Raw genomic sequence first — 18496 nt, 5'->3', positions numbered from 1 at the left:
TGTGATTTATGAGGCATTATGTAGACGTCTATATGCTGGTAAGATTAATGAAGCACACGACTTGAGGGAGAAAACACTTCTTTTTAATTGCACAGAGGGACGTTACCGGGTATATTCTCACGCTGTTTTTTCTTGATAAATAAATCAGAACACATGGTTATGAATTATATGCTCTATTTAAATAGGTTGTGACGCTTGTGTTTTTTAAGGGAGTGCCTTGTGATTATGATATATTTATAAGCTACTGAGCGAGCAATGTGGTATATAGAGAATACCACACGAGGTCTCATTACATACGAATTATACGAAACGAGTGTCCTTCCTATGGTATCTGACCGAGCGAAAGCGAGTTCAGATAACATAGGAAGGTCACGAGTTTCGTATAATTCGTATGTAATGAGACCTCGTGTAGTATTCTATTTATTACCCACGTCATACATGCATTAAATTGACAAAATAGCGTATTTTTTTCATATTTTGGTTTCAAACCGAAACCGGTTTCATAAAGAGGTTGCGGAAGAGTTTTGTACTGTAGTACAATATTTGCATGACGTCACACTGTAATGACGTCACTGCCTTGGTAACCGACGTCACGATTCATGTCAGTTAGGGTAAGTTGTCATCGCCTCGTACAGCCTCCTACAGTAAACTACTCGCATAGGAAGGACACTCGTTTCGTATAATTCGTATGTAATGAGACCTCGTGTGGTATTCTCTATGTCTTTAAATAGCAACATTGGGGCAATATCGCTTCGGTGGACACCAGAAATGGATGTCACACACTGTACGAATGTGGGGACTCGAAACCGGGTCTTTGGGCCGCTGCACTCTGCTCCGATACATTTTTTTCAAATACAATTTAGAGACCTTTATATAGGAGCTATAAAAATATCTAAACTGAGCGGCAAAAGAAAGTACAGTCAGTGGCCAAAAGTCTGTTCGCACCGGTGACGTCACGGCTATTTCTAGCGGAGTCGGGTCCCCTTTTAAAATTCGCGTATCTATGTAAATAATAAAGGTACTCACCTCAAATTTTCAGAATTTAGAGATATGACCCTGTGCTCTTAGGACATCTCGGAGTCGTCTTGGGTAAACTGTCATATAGACGACGAATGTAAACGGGACTAAGCCCAGTCCAAATGTCATTCACCACACGGATGAGATCTTGTCTGGAGTTAATGTCACCTAATCTGGCTTTGAGTTGATATTTAACAGTTTTCCATACATTTTCAATGATATTGAGATCTGGACTTTTGTGGGGAGCCACGGCAAAGTCGGAATATGATTTTCCTGTTTCAACGGTTAGCCCGAATGGAGACACATGACAAGGGCATTGTCTTCTTAGAAAATCCAATTCCGGTTGACAAAATGCCTGGCAACTACAGGCCACAAGTGGTTATCAAGAATGGCAATGTACTTATCAGTGTTCATGTTGCCATCAACGACAGTTAAAGTTCCCCACTCCATACGCAGACACACACCCCAAAACATCACTGAAAACTTCGAATTTCGTTCAAGATCGGTACGAACCCCAAACAATCGGGTCGTAACCGCTCATGCGACTTTCTCCACACATAAACTTTTCTGTCTATCCCAATCTGGACTTGTGTCTCATCACTGAAAATGACATTATCCCACTCATTTCTTCCCCAATGCAATTTTGTCCGACAAAATCGGCGTCTCTTCTCTGTTAACACGAGAAATGGTGATTTTCTTGCTTACCACATGTCTACGGTACCCCTCAGTGAACAATCTTCTTCTGACAGTGCGAGAAGACAGTGTAGTCTGTCCCTGATTGTTATATTTTGCTGTCAAATCCCCAAGTGTTTGCCGGCGATTTCTTTCACAAGACGAAAAAGCCGTCGTTCGCTTCTTGGTGACGATTTTCGGGGCCGCCCACTTCTCGGCATCGATTTGTCAAACACAATTTAAAATTGAAATTTGTCAACATAAATTTCTGATCTTTCCATCGGCGGCATATAACAATTAAACAAAGCATGGTTAGAATTATCGATGCCGTGAGGTAAATTTTTCGAAGTTACAAATACAGCAGAGGCTCTCATACCTAAACGACGTAACTTCCGTGTAATACCACTGTTTTATTAATCGAGATAATGATTTTGTATCAAACGAGCGATAGCGTGTTTTCACGAGTTTAATAAAATGGTATTCACAGAAGCGAGTTTAGTATTACTCTCCAACATAAATTGATAGAAACTGCCTGCATAGTGTGATGACTCTGAGCTTTCCGCAAGTCAAGCAGGCTCAATTTGACGACTTCGGTAATAAACAGAATATTATATCCGTGCCCATATCCTACTATATATGTTTACGACACGAGTGCCAAAATGTTGTTATTTCCCTGTGCGAGAGTGTATCTTCCACGGGCGAGTAATTATGTGATTATATAACATTTAAATGGAATATGAATGTCAATACGATTCCAGGTTATTTTAAGCACGTTTCAGTAACCATGGTAATATTATTATCATTTCCCAATTTCCATTTGAAGAGGATATGTGACCAGCTGACAAATATACCTCTCGGTTAGCTCTAAAGTTGGCCTTTCGTTAGTGAATCCCGCAGTTATTCAGAATATTGAAGTGATCAGTGTCCGATCAGGCTTGCGCCGCAAATCAGCGATTCTGTTTTCTTAGCAGAGACAAGGTACTGGTCTCCCTTTTCAGTGATTTCTAAGATATTTCAGGGATGCATTTTCGTGTACCGAATTGCTATCGATACGATGAAATAAATAGTAAGTAAGTGATAATGCGATTCTGGGACGATGAGCTGTAAAAAAGGGAGACAATCTATGAGCACCTGCAACCATGACTCAACATATTTTACTAAGCTGAATATGTTTACTTTACTGTGACCGAGGCGTACATTCGTATGTACGTGAGCTCGCAAGAAAGAGGAACGATATAAACGCGCCTTGGTCTATTATGTACACTGCTTTCCGCAATCTTTCCAGAAACATGTCGACTTCGGGACAGAAACTGAAAGTTGTGCTCTTTCTCGGGACTTGCAGAGAGGGTCGAGTGGGTCTTCGCGTTTCCCGCTTTATGAAGAATGCCTTGGAAAAAAGCAACCACGAAGTCACAGTATTCGGTAATACCTTCTTGTTATAACTGACTGTACAGTCAGTGGACATAAGTATTCGTCACTGTGCATAATTTGCATAGACTTGCATGTTAATTTGCTACTGCAATACAGCTAGAAAACTTGTCATGGGTCTTATTTTTCGTTTGATCTTGTTCAGCTGCACAGACATAATTTCCGTCTTATTTTCCATTCAATATTTCAAGAAGGACAACACTTTGATTGATGCGTGTCATGGTTATGACAAGTTTTAACATGGCGGTCTATGGGGAAAGAATATACAATGGTGTATATATGTTGCTCATGTTTGTTACTACAATGCTGCAAATATTTGAAGGAACATTACATGGAAATGATGTATCTGTGACCAAGATGATTTCCTAACAACCTGCAAAATTTGACAACCTAATAACGAAAACTGTATCAATGAAAAATATTGCAGCTACACTAAAATAACATGCAAGTCTATGAGAAATTTGTCCCATGACAGTATGTAGTAGAATAAAATAGCATGTGTCATTGGCTTTTAATATGAATACATTATACGGTTATAACGAGGTTGAGGTTCTACGGTCAGTACTGATCTAAAGAGTTCTATCACATTTTGAGGTAACATCTTTGTATGACCCTCCCACCCACCACCCAAAATAATGATAATGGATTATTAATTATTACTGATTAAAATAATATAAAATGCATGTAGCGTTTTTCCATGACCTTCCTCATATAAAATTAGTGACCAGCCCCCAACTCATTCCTGTGAAAAAATGGGATTTTTCAGTGGCTGCTCTCATACAGTTGTTATTGATTTTGAGGTTTTGACCCCCTCTATCTCTGACAGTGAGATGTTTTTCATGACAGAATCTGTTTCACCATGCATGCATATTTCAGTGCTAATATCACTGTCAAATAGATTATCACATTAATTCTAAGGCCACATAAAAATGCATTTCATGGGTAGGTAGGCGGATTTTATTTTTATTTTTTGATGTTATCTTCCTGATTTTCTATGCAACGTTTTTCGAAAACTTAGAATGCCGGAAGCTGAAATGGATTTCGGAAGTCTGCTTTATACACTCAAATTTACCAGTCCCCCCAAAAATGTTAAAGTGTTAAGCTCGTCCTTGCATGAAAAACTCAACCACGATTCGATTCCCAACATTACAAAACATCTTAGGTGCAATAAAAGCTAGTGGTTTTAAAAATACGTTATCAATGAATGGTTACTTGAAGAGTTGGTGGGTAGCCCGTGGTTCGATTCCCCACATGGGCACAATGTGTGAAGCCCATTTCTGGCGTCCCCCGCCGTGATGTTGCTGGAATATTGCTAAAAGCGGCGTAAAACTAAACTCAGTCAGTCAGTCCCCATGGGTACAATGTATGAAGACCATTTCTGGTGACCCCACCATGATATTGCTGGAATATTGCTAAAAACAGCGTAAAACTAAACTCAGCCACTCACTCACAGATCCTTTGGAGATGAAGTTCCCACTGTTGGAGCGGCCTGTGTTCTTCTACAAGGACAGGAGTGAGGCCCCCAAGTGGATGTGCGATGCGGAGGCGAAGGTGAAGGAGGCAGATGCCTACGTGGTCGTCTCGGCAGAGTACAACCACAGCATCCCCCCAGCTCTCAGCAATATGATGGACCACTTTGGGGGCAGCAGCTATGCCTATAAACCCAGTGGAATAGTGTGTTATTCTCCTGGTAAGTACTAATCTGTCTTACAGTCCCTGAACAACATTATTTTCCCTTATGCCTAGCCCTCCATGCAATGCTAAAGCCCTAAATGAAGAAGTAACATATATTTGTTTCCTTTTCTTATTGTCTGCTAGATGTCAACACTACAAACTGGACAATGAACAGCTATCAAATCATGATTACAGTTCGTTCATTTTACTAGTGGCCCTCATTTGTCAGTTTTCTAATCACCCAGGGGGTCATTTATGGCAAATACGGTACTATTCCTTCTGTCCTATAAGTACTTACCTAGACTAATGCTTAGTCCCTGAATATATGTAATTTTGATAGTAACAAACAAGCCCATTTAAATTGAAAAGGAGCCCTCAGTCTGAACCTGGGAAAATCTAGTTTTTTTATTTTTATATTTCAAGTACGGTTGAACATCTCAGACTAAGTGTATGAACCTCAAAGTCTGTTATTCATATGCTTATGAACTTCATATCAGTTTCTCAGTCATGTGACCTGCATCTCATCTAGTGGTAAAGACGTATATCATGGAAACTTCAAATTACAAAATCATGTTGATGAAACACAAACATTATTAGTACAATATCTACTTGGCAACTATGTACTCATAGTTAAACTGTTGTTTCCTCAATTAAACATCTCATACAGAAAGTATGGATTGTCAGGTACATTTTTGACTGAGGTTTGTGAAGGTCACTGGTAAAGATTGTTTAACAACTGAAGATGGCCATAGGGCTCTTGTTAAAATGGGGCACCTTGTACAGTGAATATGGTATATATGGTATGTGATTTACATCACTCTGCACTATGCCTGATATCACTGAGACCTGTGAAACTTAAACCAGTTGTTGCCTCCATGAAAAGGACCTCTGCTGTGGCAGTATTTTGAAATACTACCAGCCAGGTTAGACATTGCAAACACCTCACTGGTCAGCTTTTTTGAAAATCGGGCAGTAATGGTGATCTACCTGTCTTCTGTAAGTGTAGAATGCCAGAAAATAGATGACAGTTTCCTAGTATGCCTACCAGTTTCTGTACCACAGTTCAAAATTCAGTATGATGTGAGAGTGTGAACTTTCAACAATAATAGCACACTAACTAGTGTTGGGAATTGGTTGAAATCTCACAATTGATGATTGGTTCACTTCCAATGAGCAATCATTGAAAAAAATTGGTTAGTGTCATTTTTAAGATTTTCTCTTCAGGTTGTTTTCACAGATAAGAAGACTCAAGGAAGTTTATGTTCATGATATATTAACAGTGTTTCCGTTCTCCGGTATATACCTGAAAATCGCCGGTAAAATTTGTTGGGGTCCGGTAAATTGAAAGCCAGCAGGACACCGTGTCCGGAAAATAATCATGTATTAAAATAAAATCATCATGGGTAAGCGAAATGACAGTCTTGGCTGTGCTTTCATGGTCACAAAAACTGTTATGCTTTGGAAATACCCAGGCTAAAAATAACTTTAAAATGAGTACTTACAGTATGGTAATAAGATATGACCGGCAAATTTCATTCATGACCGGTAAAGTTTTAGGTCACCAGACACAGTGTCTGATAAATAATGAAGTCAGTGGAAACACTGTATTAGCCATCACTTGAAAGTAGCAAGTTGTATCCTTTTACATTGAATGTGATATTTGCAAATGCAATTTGCATGTTTCAAACTAAAAAGAAAAAATAACAAAAACAACAATAAAACAAACAAAACAAAACCCCAGAGAACCAGGTTCAGTCATGACTTGTCATTAAGTGAATATTTTTTTTAAGAATTAAACATGTTTTCAGGCCCTGACAACTTCTAAGATATGTTCCATCGTCAAGTGTTTCAAACACTTAAACAGCAGTTCCAAAATCGTTTGTGTGATTATGAGAAAATGTGATCGATTGCTTGGTCGTTTGGTCACTGCGACCAATCTTCAATTATTTCAATTAATCGGACCACCACTAACAATAACCAGTTACAAATTTCTCCAGGAAATGTCAATCATCTAGCACTTTTATGTTAACTTGTGATCTCACCAAACCACACTCCTCCTTTTCCACAAAGGTTACTTATTGTCTTGATCGATTGCATGACTTGATGTCTTTTCAGGTATTTATGGAGGCATGAGGTCAGCCATGCAACTCCGTGCATTTCTGGGCGAGCTTGGCTGTCTAAGTGTTTCCAATATATTTGGCATCCCTGAAGTTCACAAAGCCTTGGATGAAGAGGGCAACCCTCTGAACGATCACATGGAGAAGGGAGCTAACCGATTGATTGCACAGCTGGACTGGAATGCCCACGCTATGAGAAACCATCGGGAAAAGTGTGGTATTCCCCAGTGATTACAGGGTTCAAAACAGAGCCACTATGAACAGTGTCACCTGAAAGTTTGGTTTTTTTTCCACTCATGATGAAACAGTACATTTCATTTTGACACTAGAATCTCACAATTCTCATTCAGAGGATGGTTGTTTACAAAAACAAACACTTTAAGCAGTTGATCTTAAGAAAAACTTGAATCTCACTATCTAGTTTAATATATTCAAATAAATCTTTTTAAAAGTTTTAAATGGTGGGTTAGGCCACCCAAAAATATATGTCCGTTTCCTATTACATTTTTAAAAGAAATTTGGTAGGTGTTGGTTTTATCTCTTTTGTTTACTTTTTTTTATTATTTCTTAGTGGCACCAGGTGGGCACCTGAGGTCTTCAAGAGTACCATATCATGTAGTGACAATGCCTTATGATGAAACATTGAAAGATTTCTATATCAAATCATTATTTATGTTATTTATTTGCAGATTTGGTCAGTGAGGACCCATTATTCCAATTCAATGCAATCCATTTTAGCCCTACGTACACTGAAAAACATGAAAATATCTTACTCGATTTGGATGAAAATGATGAGTTGAAATGAACTCCAGTCATGATATTGACTTGGTTAAAAAAAGATTTAGGGTCGGTTGGGTTACCGGAAATGGACATTTTGTTTTTGCCTTAATGAGAATGTGAAGGAACAGAACTTGAATGTGAGAGACATTTTACCTGTTTCTGTTGAAAAAAATATTCAAACTTGTTATGCATCATGTATGCTTGGATTGATTGTTGTTTATTGCTTGATACTGTATTTAACAATATATTTACCTATAATAAGATGTGACTTGTCCACTATACTCTATACAGTGTGTAACTGTGCATAAATCAGGGTAAGATGTTATTTGTTGTTACGTGATGTGTAATACTGTTTCAAACAGTGCATTACCCACAATGAGATGTGACATCTTGTCCCTTAATGCTTGATACTGTTTTAATATTAAATTACCAAAGGTCACTTGTCACATAATGCTTTATGTTAATGTATCTCTGTTTGTTTTATATGACTTTAATCAAACTTCATAGGACTGCCAGTGCAACTTAAGAATCTTTGTTCCTATTTAAAGTCTTGTCTAGTAGTTCGTTTACTGAGAATGTGGTAGCTAAATATAATTTCTGGATACATTAGCTGTGTTGTCATCACACCCAGAGATTTTAGATGACATAAAAGAGGTAGCAATTCTGTGAAGCAAAGATATTATCACCCCTTGAAACTACAAAGGTCAAAGGTAGTTTTTTAAATGATGGGTAAATTATATGGTAGCTTCCCTGAGGGCTGATAAATAGTTTTATTGAGAGAAATAAATTATGTATTTTTAGAGCAGTGTGGTGTGACAGTGTGCCTTTAAAGATATAAATCACATGATTACCTATGACTGTTGTATATCTGGTACTGTGCCTTAATGGACTTGTTTTTGTTCTTGTTTATAAGGAGTCTGTATAGTTGTGTCGTGCATGGAAAATAGTTTATAATCAGGTTGGAATTATATAAACAGCTTTAAAAAAAAAAGTATACGTCTTCTGTAGTGTGAATAAATAGCATGTTGTTTGTTGGAGTTAAATATTGCTTGTGATTGAATGTGTATTGTGGTTCACGATTCCACAGCCGGGGTTGGTCGTAGTGGAGGAGATAATTAATATATCAATACCTTATCAGCTGTTTTGGAATTATAGGCATACTCTGGCATAGTATAACCTGTGATCAAAGTGACAAATTGCATATAATGCTTACATCCAGTCGTCACTAGCTACCTTGTTGAAAGGCAACTCCAAAGATGTCCATTTGCAGTTAAAAGTAACAACAAAATCATCAAACAGTTTCTACAAAATTTATTGACAATCCATAATAAATATGCTCAGTCATTCAGATTCACACACTCGGCTGATAAGTTACCAATGATGGATAGACTTTATACACATGCTATGAGAAATGGTATACACTCTTCTCTGGCCGACCATTTATTGAGCACCACCATCATACAGTGCCTGTACAGGCTCAGACTGTAAAAGTTGGACAGGTGAACCCAACTATCTGTCCCAATGAAGGCCTAGGGGGCACCACCTACACACAACATTCAAAGGAGTTTCGGTTGGTGGTTTCAACTGCCGAAATGCAGCATTTGCAAAAAATATTTAATAACACATCATTGAAATACTTTGGCTTGAGCCGTTGCTGCATAGGAAACATAAATGTAACAAGTTCCAATACACTGCATTAATGTTGCTGTATCTCCCCACAATACGGATCAAGTGCTTTGATCTTCCCGGCTACTGAACCTTTTCCCAATGAGAAAAGAACCATCACAGAGATGAATTCATATATCTGTTAACTTAAAACATTGCCACATCCTGCACTGGAACAGTACACATGTATCCACGTACACATGTTGCCACTAAACAGTCTATGTACATGACTTCACTTCAGTTGATAAACACAAAATATTCTGATTCGCTGTCAAACAAGTTCAATGGAGTGACCAGTCCGTGGGACCAGAATACACCAGTTTATTAAAACACTGGTTTGCTATGATAATAGAAAACAATACACTTGTACATATACTCTTCCGAAATAGGGGAACCTGAACTTTCAATTTGGATAGGAAGTATAAGGGTTAACAAACTTTTCAAAGACAGACATCTTATGAATGCACCACCATTTCTCTTTATCACCATCCCTAAACACAACACGTGATGCACGTGCACAGCGCAGTAGCCCCAGTATGGGATGTCATTCTTGATTTTGACGGTTTTCTTGCATCACACAGTTGTTAGTGTTTGTTTCTAGCTGGGTTTTTTATAAAATTGAAAATCTTACACATGCAAATTTCATGTCATACACCAATCATCTTTCAAGAACGATTACTGTACAAACAACTATGGTCATGAGGAAGTGCAAGTGCTGATGCATTCCAAAACATTCATTATCCTATCAACATTGATCAACTTCAACATAACTCCCATTTTTTTCAATCATAAATTAAAAATTAAGTTCCCCTACTTTTTTAAAGAGTATACTTCAGTATTCCCTCTACTTGTAAAAGCAAGATGTGAATAAGGTGATATGGGTCGGGCAGGTATCTTGGCTTGATTACAGTTGTATATATTTCCATATATGAACATATGATTACAAGGATACACATGAGGCACTGCAAGGTAAACTGTGTATCAGATCTAAGTGATAGTGAACATATCACCTGATCCATAAGAAATGCTACATCAAGAACCATCTTAACATTTGATCAGCACAAACATCAAAGGTGAAACAAGAGACCAATATAATCCATTTAAATGAATCCAGGATTACCTCAAGGGCATCATATTAATTTCTGTAAAATTATTTCACATGACAAAATCTGATGAGCAAAATACACTGACATCAAGTGATCTTATTAATGACAGAAAGTAAAATGGCTTCCACCTCATGCACATAGCACTGAATAGTACAAAACATTTGTCTTTGATCTGGAAGTCATGGTAGGTTGTTCACAATGAATATATAGACAAATTGTGATGATATGTTCCAATTCATTATCTTATTAAAAGATAATGTGAATGAATATATAACATCTAACATAACAAATATACTTAATGTATCTGGTACATTTTCAACGATATTAATTGCTTATCTATATCAAGATCTCTCAATTCGGTTTGTTTTCTCATAATACTTGTATATCTTAACATGATTCCAGCGTTAACATACAATACCATAAATTATACAAGAGAATCGTTTGACAACTGATCACAATACTGCATTACAACTATTCACATAGTATCATCCATACTTTAGTAAGAGACAAATAAGTCATTTCATGGCACATATTTGCTTCATATTAAAGAATCTTTTCCCTCCATATAAAAACAGCAACTACTGAACAGCTGATTACCTGCTATTGAAGGCAACTGAATACACCTTGCTGAAAGAAATGGTTCTCCATGTGTTCTGGTGAACAGAACTGTACACATCTTCCTGAAAGTGTTGGAACCATGTTCGATTCCCTGTGGTCCAGGTTCATGGTGGGAAGGAGGTTGTCAGTGTGGCACTGGAAGACCTAATCCACATCCTTTAAGGTTAAACTGTTTTAAATGATCTCCGTAGCACACTAAAACATGATCACATATATTGCACATACTATTTGTCTTGGGATAACTCCAGCTTTTTTGGAACATTCATGTCTGTTTTGTCACAAGATCAACACTGTTTCAGTCTTGTTTCCTAGACAAGCAATGGACAACTGTACAGTTGGACCAAGGATGAAAATATTTTCAGTTCTGCTCATCAACAAGCCCCTGAGATGATGTTTTCCAAAGAACTATTGTCTTCTAAACATACTGAGAGAAAGCAGACATCAATATATGTCACAGTATGACTCAGATTTCTTCCTCCAGGAACAATGCAAAATCACAGGAACTGCACTTTTCTCGCAGGATCCTACGCTGGTCATGCCAGGGAACTTCAACTGAAACATCCTTCATGCGTTTACAAGAGAAGCTGTTGTACAGACACCTGTCCTCAATCCTCCTCCTCTTCCTCCAGTGTTTCTATGGAGGCCTTGGATTTGATGAGACCATGCTCCTCTGCCAATTCCAGAGCCTCTTTTGCACACGTTGTTGCAGCCTCACGCTGGGGATCTTTCAATATAGTAATAGCCATCAACACTTCAAAGTCCTGGGATGCTACAATCTTCTCGGCGGTGTCTCGGTCCACCATCATGTTTCTGAGGATGTGACAGCCCCGGTGCTGAAGTTTGATATCTTCCTCCACAGCCAGTCCCTGGATGATCTCGTACCACCCTTTAACCTGCAACAATCATTTCACACAATAATTCATTTGCTTAGTGTTGTACTGTTGAAATCAATTTAATGACATGGCACTTGATAGTTAGAAGACAGATCTTTCTGAATTGCCTACCTCTATCATCTTCTTGGCTATTGTCGGCAGTGATGACAACATAGCAATGGCACCAGCGGCTGCCAGTCTCAACTCTGGGTCTTCCTCACCACAGAACAACACCATCAGCTTGACACGGTCATTGTCCCCTTCATACAGTTTAATCACCTGAAACAACATGTAGATGATAACAACAACAGCAACAACAACAACTACTACTATACTTCTATTACTACTACTACTACTACTACTACTACTACTACTACTACTACACTGCTACTACTTCTACTACTACTACTACAACCACACTACTACTACTGCTACTACTACTACTACAACCACACTACTACTACTACTACTACTACTACAACCACACTACTACTACTTCTACTACTACTACTACAACCACACTACTACTACTACTACTACTACTACTACTACTACTACTACAATCACTACTACTACTACTACTACTACTACTACAACCACACTACTACTACTGCTACTACTACTACTACAACCACACTACTACTACTGCTACTGCTACTACTACTACAACCACACTACTACTGCTACTTCTACTACTGCTACTACTACTACTGCTACTACTACTACTACTACTACTACTACAACGACTACTACTACTACTACGACTACTACAACTACTACAACTACTGCTACGAACCTTTTCATTCATGACCAGGTTACACATGCACTGTGTAGCTGCCCGCCTCAACATTTCGTGTTCCTCGTACATGTAATTATCTATAGCTGGAATTCCCTTCTCAGATACAATGCGATTTCTGAAACACAAAGACAAATGATACATTCATCATCATTTGGTATATCTGTTTTCCTCTGAAGACTTGAGAAATGTTTCAGATATACTACATTCAGTGCAACTGTGTTTTTTCCTTCGTAAATACTGCACAGAAGTCCAGAACAAACACATACACTGTACAATAGATTACACTGTATGGTAACTCACCCAGTACAACTCACCTTATACAACTCACCCTGAACAACAACTCACACTGTATAACAACTCACTCTGTACTATATAACTCGCCCTGTAAACTCACTGTGTACAAGAACTCACCGTGTACAAGAACTCACCCTGTACAACACACTATACAACAACTCACCCTGTACAACTCACACTGCATAACTCACCCTGTACGACAACTCACCCTGCATAACTCACCCTGTACAACACACACTGTACAACTCACCCTGCATAACTCACCCTGTACGACAACTCAACCTGCATAACTCACCCTGTACAACACACACTGTACAACTCACCCTGTACAACAACTCACCCTGTACAACAACTAACCCTGTACAACACACCCTGTACAACAACTCATCCTGTACAACAACTGTGTAACAGCTTACATTGTACAACTTTGTACAGCTTTACACTGTGCAACAACTCACCCTGTACAACAACACACCCTGTACAACAACTCACCCTGTACAACAACTGTGTAACAGCTTACATTGTACAACTTTGTACAGCTTTACACTGTACAACAACTCACCCTGTACAACAACACACCATGTACAACAACTCACCCTATACAACAACTGTGTAACAGCTTACATTGTACAACTTTGTACAACATTACACTGTACAACAACTTACACTCTACAGCTATTCCTCCACATTTCCTGTGCAAGATCAGATTCACAGTTATCCTTTTTAGTCTGTTCTGGTTTTATCACATACTGAAGTAATGGCCAAGTTCACTGACTCAAGCATGCTAATTCCAGATATTTCTGTTCTCAGAGCACACTGACTGCTCCTGGTAACATCACAATCACTATGGAATAGTTCACTTAAAGCACTGAAGCCCTTGTAATGTGCATGCATGGACATTACGTTCATGTTTGTTTGTTGTCTAAAACCACACTCATCCTGCTGAATGATGTGGCCTGGAAATATAATCAAGCCTGATACTCCAGTGACTGAGACAATGAGGAAAAACCACATATCGAAACAAGCCATTAACCAAGACACTGAGGCAACATTTAGTTGCTTCTTACAGCTATCATTCATGGCGGAGGCCAATATTATCCGGACATCAGATTCTCCACAGGAAGTCACCAATATAAATGTGTAGAGAAACATTTCAGTTTTAGCTTTGTCATTATGGATCTATTTGTTTGTCTATGGTTGGTGAGCTTCAGTGGTTTGCATCCTACATGCTTACGGCCTATCCAGAGTTGGATATTCAATACTTTACTGAAAGATTTCTTTTCCCTGAAATAAAACTAAAGAACAAAAATGTTGGAAATCCAATCAAATTACATCAAAACCTCTCTCACCTGACAGAATCGCTGACTGAAGCAAGATTAGTGAGTGCCATGAGGGCTTCAAAATTTTGCAGCCCACTCCTGTCTATATGGAGCAAGCTGACCAATGGGCGGACAATCTCATACATCTGTAACAGAGGCAGAATGGATATCACAATCATGGACTTTGCAAGTAGTGAAACAGTTTCTTAATATACGGATGCACATAATGAATCTTGTACATAATGTCAATTTACCATGCCTGTTTCAGCACAGGGACATGGGCTAGCGGCTAGCCCAGTGGTTAAAGCATTTGCTCGTCACGCCGAAGACCCGGGTTCGATTCCCCACATGGGTACAATGTGTAAAGCCCATTTCTGGTGCCCCCCTCCGTGATATTGCTGGAAAATTGCTAAAAGCAGCATAAAACCCAACTCCCTCACTCACTGTTACAGTGTTCAAGATTAATGCACTTATGTCCAAGTGACGAGTCCTTGTTCTGTCTGTCTATAGCTGACCACCAGGCAGGGTAACAACAAATACCATCGCTTGTAATTTCTGATTTGACTCAGCCAGGGATCAAACCAGCAACCTTCCACTCTCCGGGCAGACGCTCTATCCACCAGATCATGGAAACCATCTCTCTTAAAGGTAGATATACTGCCTGTCCACTGTGGCCAACTGAACGTTGACACAACATACAGCTTCTCCATTGGATACGGAGTCTGATAATAATGATAATAATAATACTGGAAATTTATATAGTGCTAAATCCAACCACTAAGTGGGTGCTCAAAGCGCTGATCACATGACACACTCTGGCAATGTTCACTGGCAGACAAAGCATGTAATTCCTAGGTATTTCTGTGAGCATGTCACTTACTCTCTGGCCAGGGAAGGCTACTTCAGGGTTCATGGTTACAGCAATCTTGGCGAGAGCATGGGCCGCCAGAATCTCTCCTGCCTCTGTGCTCTTCAGGGAAAGTGGTAGCAGCACCTGGCAACATTCAATATAATTACAACACTGCATTTAATCAGTAACCCATCTTGCGGTGACTTGGTGCATTTATGAATGAAAAATTGACGAATGAAAAATTTACTAATGCACCACTCCCTGCGGATGGGATTTGTTTGTAAATATCTGGACCATTTAAAACGCCTCTTGGGGTATAATTAGGAAACTAAGGTTCTTTCTGTGATTATTGAAATATTTCATGACCTATTGAAATATCCACCAGCAGGGATGGAAATAACCCATTGCCCGATGTCCCAGTCCAGTGTTTTTTTCGGTCGGGCAAGCAAATTTGTATATCATACTGTACCGGCGTCCAGTTGACTTTCCAATGTTAATTATGTTGTTTATTTAAAAAATCCAACAAGAAAAACAGTGGGTATAGTGGAAAAATTATCAGGGCAAGTGATTTCACATATGCCACTGTACCGGAGTACACTTAATTTTAAAGTTATTTCCACCCCTGTCACCAATTTGCAAAGGTTGACCATCACAACCAGCGGTTGATAGCATGATGACCCAGAGACCTATATTCCCTCCATAAGTCTACAAATTTCTGAATCACACCTACCTTCGCCCCTCCCTGCTGCACAATGAGACCACGCAGGTTTTCCTCAGTGGCAACGCTCATGAAAACTCTGCAAAAGATATGTGCCATGTACTGCTTGTAAGTAATTCACAAAGAACCCGTGAAGATCCGGGTTAGAATTGATCTTCAGTAACCTATGCTTGTCATAAACAGGTGACTAACGGGATCGGGTGGTCAGGCTCGCTGATTTGAGTGACACATGTCATCGTATCCCAGTTGCATAGATTGATGCTCATGCTGTTGATCACTGCATTGTGTGGTCCAGACTCGATTATTTACAGACCACCGACATATAGCTGGAATATTGCTGAGGGTGTCGTAAAACTCACACACTCACTAATTCATGAAGAAAAAAGATCTTTGGCACTATTTCACTTTTCATATTCATCACATTTGATTTAGACACAGCTACACATCTCTGACTGGCCTACCTGGCTATCAGCTCCTTGCTGTTGTTACTGTCTGTGGTACACAGCGCCACCAAGGCATTTACAGCTCCAGCCTTTGCCAGCTTATGGATGCGAGCCTGCACAAACTCCATCTTGTCCTGAAAGAATGACATATAAATTGTTTAACTTTCAATGCCTCATTTAGCAATAATCCAGAACAATCTGAAAAGAAGTGGACCAGCCATGCTAGTGACTGACACTGTGAGCAACACTTCACATTACTGGGGTACGATTATATATTCAACCATGTAACCAATCCCACAACACAACCCATTTTGACATTTCTTATGACCAGCATACTTAGCTGGGACCAATTCCAATTTGAAGCCCAATAGGACTATGGCAATATGGAGGGATATACATCTGAGTAGGTACAATACATTGATCATGGAGGACATTCATAATAATCCATTTGTTGACTTACATATAGCACATTTCAGCATCAATGCCTTCATAATCTATCAAAGTAACTCAGATAGTTACTATAACAAACAAGCATTGTCACTAAGGTGACATAATCCCCCGCCGCAAATTATCAAATCAAACTTAAAAAGTAATGAAAGTGAAGGTCGTAATTTAAGATGAAGTTAAATGTCAACAAAAACATGACCAGTCAACCTCTCTTGATATCTTGCTCTGTAGTTGTTCAAATGCACAAATATTTTCAAGACTCACTTTGACCTTGACATGACTGTCTTAGTGTATGAAATATGCAAAAATAGTAATAAAGAAATTGCTTATTGATAAACATTCAAGGGAAGTCTTGAAAGTCTATGAAGAAAATCCAGTGAACTGTTCTTGAGATATCTCGCTGACAATCTTAACATGCAGTTTAACATGCTGAAATCTTCAAAGTGTTGCCATGACCTTGAAAATTATGTGAAGGTCAACAAAATCGACTGGGCCTTGCACCTTCCCCAGATGAAGCTTGGTGTTAAATATGAAGAAAGTCCAGTGAATGGTTCTTGAGATATCTCGCTGACAATCTTAACATGCAGGTTAACATGCTGAAATCTTCAAAGTGTCACCATGACCTTGAAAATTAAGTGAAGGTCACTAAAATCGACTGGGCCCTGCGCCTTCCCTCTTTGAAGCTTTGTGTCGGATATGGAGAAAATCCAGTGAATGGTTCTTGAGATATCTCGCTGACAAGGGTAAAACGTTAAAGTCCCCTTGTGACCTTGAAATGAAGGTCAAGGTCACCAAACCTGACTAGGACCTTTCTGACTGGGACCCAGGTACCAAATATGAAAAGAATCCAGTCAATGGTTCTTAAGATATTCCAATTCGTACGTATGTACAGACGGAGCCTAATACTATATCCCCCGCTTCGCGCTAAACGTGCGGCGGGGGATAATAACAGTCAATATTCTGCAAGATGCTTGTAGAAGAATTATAAGTTAATCACCAAATGTCAAATCAAACATTCAAAATACAACTCCACGAACCTTTTCATGTTCTTCAGGAACATGTTGCTTGGAGAACTTGGCCAGCTCGATGAGTTCCGGCATAACTTCCTGCTTGTCGTAGCTGTTAGTGAGGTTCACCATGATAGTGATGGCCGCGTAGGCCACGTTCTTTTCTTTAACCTGGAGATATAGTCAGTATGTCAGAAACATGGCGATGGTGACATGATCTCACCGGCGAGAGATTACATGTGTATATGGCTGACACTGTCTAGGGACTGTATGATGGGCAATGTCTAGAGTCATTATTATGGACACTGTCTACAGACTAAACAATGGACACTGTCTACAGACTAAACAATGGACACTGTCTGTCTAGAGACATTATGGTGGACACTGTCTAGAGAGAAGAAGATGGACACTGTCTAGAAAGATGGACACTGTCTACAGACATTATTATGGACACTGTCTACAGACTAAACAATGGACACTGTCTGCAGACTAAACAATGGACACTGTCTACAGACTAAACAATGGACACTGTCTATAGAGAGAATATGATGGACACTGTCTAGAGACTATACAATGGACACTGTCTAGAGACTATACAATGGACACTGTCTAGAGACTATACAATGGACACTGTCTAGAGACTATACAATGGACACTGTCTAGAGACATG

General features: G+C 39.1%; 2 protein-coding genes across 2 annotated transcripts in view; one reads left to right on the top strand and one right to left on the bottom strand.

Annotated features, from left to right (window-relative positions):
• The first annotated feature begins 2826 nt into the window (after nt 1-2826).
• Nucleotides 2827-8725, top strand: LOC124291383 (quinone reductase-like). Its single transcript, XM_046728368.1, has 3 exons — nt 2827-3111; nt 4571-4807; nt 6907-8725. The coding sequence occupies exons 1-3, from the start codon at nt 2946-2948 to the stop codon at nt 7137-7139; spliced, it is 636 nt and encodes a 211-aa protein (XP_046584324.1). The 5' UTR covers nt 2827-2945; the 3' UTR covers nt 7140-8725.
• Nucleotides 8726-10427: 1702 nt separating this feature from the next.
• LOC124291382 (protein unc-45 homolog B-like) overlaps nt 10428-18496 on the bottom strand; it is a 31926-nt gene continuing 23857 nt past the window's right edge. The window contains exons 14-21 of the mRNA XM_046728367.1: nt 17857-17997; nt 16391-16506; nt 15942-16008; nt 15242-15355; nt 14392-14507; nt 12746-12863; nt 12082-12228; nt 10428-11970 (exon numbers count right to left, since the gene is read on the bottom strand). Coding sequence (XP_046584323.1) covers nt 11683-11970; nt 12082-12228; nt 12746-12863; nt 14392-14507; nt 15242-15355; nt 15942-16008; nt 16391-16506; nt 17857-17997 — 1107 coding nt within the window. The 3' untranslated portion in view covers nt 10428-11682. The remainder of the gene's footprint in view (nt 11971-12081; nt 12229-12745; nt 12864-14391; nt 14508-15241; nt 15356-15941; nt 16009-16390; nt 16507-17856; nt 17998-18496) is intronic.

This window comes from Haliotis rubra, unplaced genomic scaffold (genome assembly GCF_003918875.1).
Source record: "Haliotis rubra isolate DU_JTF1 unplaced genomic scaffold, ASM391887v1 Scf49, whole genome shotgun sequence".
Taxonomy (NCBI): domain Eukaryota; kingdom Metazoa; phylum Mollusca; class Gastropoda; order Lepetellida; family Haliotidae; genus Haliotis; species Haliotis rubra.
The sequence above is the reverse complement of the archived record's forward strand: the minus strand, read 5'-3'. Positions and strand labels throughout refer to the sequence as shown.

Coding starts and splice junctions, on each gene's coding strand:
- LOC124291383 (XM_046728368.1), top strand. CDS start 2,946: ATGTACACTGCTTTCCGCAATCTTTCCAGAAACATGTCGACTTCGGGA. Junction 3,112..4,570: donor CCACGAAGTCACAGTATTCG/GTAATACCTTCT, acceptor ACTCACTCACAG/ATCCTTTGGAGATGAAGTTC. Junction 4,808..6,906: donor AATAGTGTGTTATTCTCCTG/GTAAGTACTAAT, acceptor ATGTCTTTTCAG/GTATTTATGGAGGCATGAGG.